The 5,000-nt window shown below is 50.6% G+C and overlaps 1 protein-coding gene across 1 annotated transcript in view; it reads right to left on the reverse strand.

Annotated features, from left to right (window-relative positions):
* LOC121307971 (transcription factor HIVEP3-like) overlaps window positions 1-5,000 on the reverse strand; it is a 16,690-nt gene that overhangs the window by 1,099 nt on the left and 10,591 nt on the right. The window contains exons 3-5 of the mRNA XM_041240244.1: window positions 4,364-4,539; window positions 3,776-3,877; window positions 975-1,486 (exon numbers count right to left, since the gene is read on the reverse strand). Of these exons, the coding sequence (XP_041096178.1) occupies window positions 975-1,486; window positions 3,776-3,877; window positions 4,364-4,539 (790 nt within the window). The remainder of the gene's footprint in view (window positions 1-974; window positions 1,487-3,775; window positions 3,878-4,363; window positions 4,540-5,000) is intronic.

The raw sequence follows: 5,000 nt of genomic DNA on the forward strand, positions 1-5,000 counted from the left end.
TTCAGGTATGGGAGAGTGGTATGGGTGTAGAGTGTGAAGTGGTTCAGGTATGGGAGAGTGGTATGGGTGTAGTGAAGTCCTGTTTGATGGTTCAGGTATGGGAGAGTGGTATGGGTGTAGAGTGTGGAGTCCTGTTTGATGGTTCAGGTATGGGAGAGTGGTATGGGTGTAGAGTGTGGAGTCCTGTTTGATGGTTCAGGTATGGGAGAGTGGTATGGGTGTAGAGTGTGAAGTCCTGTTTGATGGTTCAGGTATGGGAGAGTGGTATGGGTGTAGTGAAGTCCTGTTTGATGGTTCAGGTATGGGAGAGTGGTATGGGTGTAGAGTGTGGAGTCCTGTTTGATGGTTCAGGTATGGGAGAGTGGTATGGGTGTAGAGTGTGAAGTCCTGTTTGATGGTTCAGGTATGGGAGAGTGGTATGGGTGTAGTGAAGTCCTGTTTGATGGTTCAGGTATGGGAGAGTGGTATGGGTGTAGTGTAGTATGGGTGTAGCTGTTCCATATATAATATTTACCCAGTTTAGGGTGTTTGTTTTTTCTCTGCTGTATTTTTATATATAAAAAAAAAAAATTCAATAAAAATAATTTAAAACAAACTCTGTCCTGGATTTTAAATAGATCACCAAGGGACCCGCTTAGTAGGAGTGTTGTAAATATGGAATCATTAGAAAAATCGTTTTGTCAAAGCGTTGTGAAATATATGCAGGCCAACTATAGAAATCAGCCTTTGTGTTTACACAGTGGTAAATGTACAGTGCAGGCCAATTGATGTCATATTAAATGTTTTCCACAGTGGACCCATCCAGTCTCATACACAGATAGATGTTTGTGCAATTTATAAAATACTGATGGAGGTAATATCCCAATATGTTCAAGCTGAATTGTTTAAACAGGGTTAAAGTTTCGGAATTGAAGAGGAAACGCGCAGCCCTAGCAGCTGCAGAACAGTGCCTGTGCACTGAGGCTGTGACTCACCCACTCTGTGCTCGGCTGGACAGTGAAGGAGGAGGAGCAGTGAGCCCTCTCGTACCACAAGGCTGCCGTCTCCGTGGCGATAGAAGAATGCAGTCGTCGTGGTGACAGTTTGCCCGGGGAGCGTGGCCGGAAGGGGGAGGGGCCGGTCTCGGGCCCTGGGGAGAGGTGCCGGCTGGGTGAGGAGAGATCCTCCCTTCCCGGGGACAGGCAGCGCAGGGGAGACGCCTCCAAGTGCCGACGTGAGAACAGTGCCCTCTTGCTGCCCGGTGAGGCCTCGCGGTCCGAGGGCCAGTGTCTCCGAGGAGAAAGGTACTCGGGCGGCCCTGCTGGGGGCTCCCTCTCCCGGGGGCTGGAATGTCTGTTGTCAGGGGAGATGGAGGAGGGTGGATCCTCATGAGACTCCTCCTCCTCTTCCTCCTCCTCCTCCTCTTCATCCTCGTTCTCTTCGGAGTCCTCAGAGTCGTCCACGTCTGAGAACTGGTGATCATCCTGCTCCTCGGAACCACCAGGGCCTGCAAGGGAATAACATTTTAAACAGGAGAGGAGAGAGGAGAGGAGAGAGGAGAGGAGAGGAGAGGAGAGGAGAGGATAGGAGAGAGGACAAAAGAGAGTAGAAAAAAGACAGCAGAGGGGAGGAGAGAGGAGAGAAAGGAGAGGAGAGAGGAGGAGAGGAGAGGAGAGGAGAGAGGAGAGGAGAGAGGAGAGAGAGGAGAGGAGAGGAGAGGAGAGGAGAGGAGAGGAGAGGAGAGGAAAGGAGAGGAGAGGAGAGAGGAGACAGGAGAGGGGAGAAGAGAAAAGAGAGGAGAAAAAAGACAGCAGAGGGGAGGAAAGAGGAGAGAAAGGAGAGGAGAGGATAGGAGAGGAGAGGAGAGAGGAGAGGGGAGGAGAGAGGAGAGAGAGGAGAGGAGAAATGAGACAGGAGAGGGGGGGAGAGAAAAGAGAGAGGAGAGGAGAGAGAGAGAGGAGAGGAGAGAGAGAGGAGAGGAGTGAGGATAGGAGAGGAGAGGAGAAAGGAAACAGGAGAGGGGAGGAGAGAGGAGAGAAAGGAGAAGAGAAAGGAGACAGGAGATGGAAGGAGAGAAAAGAGAGGAGAGAGGAGAGAGGAGAGAGGAGAAAAGAGGAGAGAGGAGAGGGGAGAGGAGAGGAGAGAGGACAAAATTGAAGAGAAAAAAGACAGCAGAGGGGAGGAGAGGAGAGGAGAAAGGAGAAGACAGGAGAGAGGAGAAAAGAGGAGGAGAGGGGAGAGGAGAGGAGAAAGGAGACAGGAGAGAGAAGGAGAAGGAAAAGGGGGAAGGGAGAGGAGAGAGGAGAAAAGAGGAGAGGGGAGAGGAGAGGAGAAAGGAGAGGAGAGGAGAGGGAGAGGGAGAAAAGAGAGGAGAGAGGAGAGGAGAGAAAGGAAAATAGAGAGGAGAGAGGGAGATGAGAGGAGAGGAGAGGAGAGAGGAGAGGAGAGGGGAGGGGAGAGGGGAGAATAACATAAACAACAGAGGAGCAGGTAGAGTCAATTGTGGAGAGTTCATGGAGAAAGCAGAGGAGGTGGAAAAGGCAACTCCACTGCTGTTTTTTCTATCAGTCCCATTTACCAGACAACACTAAACATCTGCTACGGCTTTCACTGTCCATCTCTAAAATGACTGGGATGGAGCAGGAATGCAAGACAGGCCTGATGGCTGGACAGCCTCCCCCCAGAACTCCAGCACAAGAGAGGAGAGTGATCACACAGCAGCAACTCAAAAGGCATCAAGGACACATTCATGCCAGTCCAGCCAGCTAGGGCCAGTGACCTGGGCAGTGGGAATGTCACTGCTCACCCTGCTCACAGGGACATGTGATAAAGAAGGTGTGAGTCATCCTCCAGAGAGGACCACTTACTCTTAGTAAAGACAGTGCTGTAAAACCTGTATAGTGCAAAACAGGGGCCAGTCGCCACTCTGTGGATCTCACTACTGCTCTTGTTAAAATAACGGAAACAGGCTTTTACAGATTGCTACACACTTAAATATATTGCAGATGTTTGATTTTCAAACAGTGGCAGTATGTCCATCCCTGTTCAGATGAACTGAACAGACGCCCACACTGCACGTCTGTTACTCCGGCATTCAGCATACACTTCTACCATTGTGAGAAAACCCTTTGAAAATGCAAGCGCAGGCTAATAATAAGGTGTATGTATTCTAAAAAAACAAAAAGAGTTTCCAGCAAAATAAATAAAATAAATCAATGAATCAAAGAAAGCCAGCTTGTGGAATGCTGGCCGTTTCATTCACAGAATCGTCTGTTTGTGAATGAAGCTGCTGAGTGGCCTTGGCTCTTCCAGCCGTGCTGCAATGAATGAGTCTGTGAGGAGGCGGCAGGCAGCAGTCAATCACAGTGCTATTTTTACAGCTCACAATAATGTGAAGGCTGTCTGAGGAGCCTGAGTGTCCCTTTAATAGCAGAACACCCTTGATGTGCTTCAGTCGCTCGCCCACAATGCACAGAACATCTTGTCGACTAACAAGGCAGGGATCAACAAATTAATTATTAACTGTTATACAACCTCACTGCTGATGGGTTATTCCCCCCTTTATACAAGTGTACCACAGCAAAAGCATAGCAAAGTGAAGAATGAGAGAGAGAGAGAGAGAGAGAGAGAGAGAGAGAGAGAGAGAGAGAGAGAGAGAGAGAGAGAGCACTAGTGCTCAGAGCTGAGGCACTGTCCTTGCCAGGTCACTCGCACAAGACCCCTCCACAAACCTGCCTCCACTGTCTCAATGAGAAATAAACGACTGCCAAATAGAGAAACAGGCAGTCCCACACACCTCCTTCCTCTGCCTCCAGCTCGTCGAGGGAGGAGCCGGACATGCCCATCTCCTGGCACTTCTTCCCATGAGCCTTCGACTTCATGTGTTTCGTCAGGTTCCCTGTGGAGAGACAGACAGACATGAAGCGACCCCCTCTCACTGCACTTCAACTCAGCTCAGCTCAGTGTGAGAGATTGAGGTAGTGATGGTGACAGGGAGAGGGAAAGGGTGAAGGAGGGAGGGAGAGAGTAAAGGAAGTAGGGAAAAACAGTTTAACTCAACACGACTCGCAGTTCAACTCAGCTCAGCTCAGATCAGATCAGCTCAGCTCAATTCAATACAGCTCAACTCAGCTCAGCGCAGCTCAACTCAACTCAACTCGGCTCAGCTTAATTCAATTCAATTCAATTCAGCTCAGCTCAAGTCAACTCAACTCAATTCAACTCAATTCAGGTCAGCTCAATTGAATTTAATGCAGCTCAGCTCAGCTCAGCTCAGCTCAATTCAATTCAATTCAATTCAATTCAATTCAATTCAGCTCAGCTCAGCTCAGCTCAGCTCAGCTTAATTCAATTCAGCTCAGCTGTGAGGTATTGCGTGCCTTACCTTTGGTTTTGAAGGCGAAGTTGCAGTGTTTGCAGATGTATGGCCGCACGTCGGTGTGTGTGCGGATGTGTTTCTTCAACATGCTGGGCTTCTTGCAGCGGATCCCACACTCCTCACACACGTACTTCCCACGGCCTCGCCCGCGCACATACACATACTCCTCATTGGACTTGTACCTCGCCAGAGCGACAGGGTTCAGTGCAGCACATACACATACTCCTCATTGGACTTGTACCTGCGAGCGGGGCGGGGAGGGGGCAGAGCGACAGGGTTCAGTGCAGCACATACACATACTCCTCATTGGACTTGTACCTGCGAGCGGGGCGGGGAGGGGGCAGAGCGACAGGGTTCAGTGCAGCACATACACATACTCCTCATTGGACTTGTACCTGCGAGCAGGGCGGGGAGGGGGCAGAGCGACAGGGTTCAGTGCAGCACATACACATACTCCTCATTGGACTTGTACCTGCGAGCGGGGCGGGGAGGGGGCAGAGCGACAGGGTTCAGTGCAGCACATACACATACTCCTCATTGGACTTGTACCTGCGAGCGGGGCGGGGAGGGGGCAGAGCGACAGGGTTCAGTGCAGCACATACACATACTCCTCATTGGACTTGTACCTGCGAGCGGGGCGGGG

This window comes from Polyodon spathula, unplaced genomic scaffold (assembly GCF_017654505.1).
Source record: "Polyodon spathula isolate WHYD16114869_AA unplaced genomic scaffold, ASM1765450v1 scaffolds_64, whole genome shotgun sequence".
NCBI lineage: Eukaryota > Metazoa > Chordata > Actinopteri > Acipenseriformes > Polyodontidae > Polyodon > Polyodon spathula.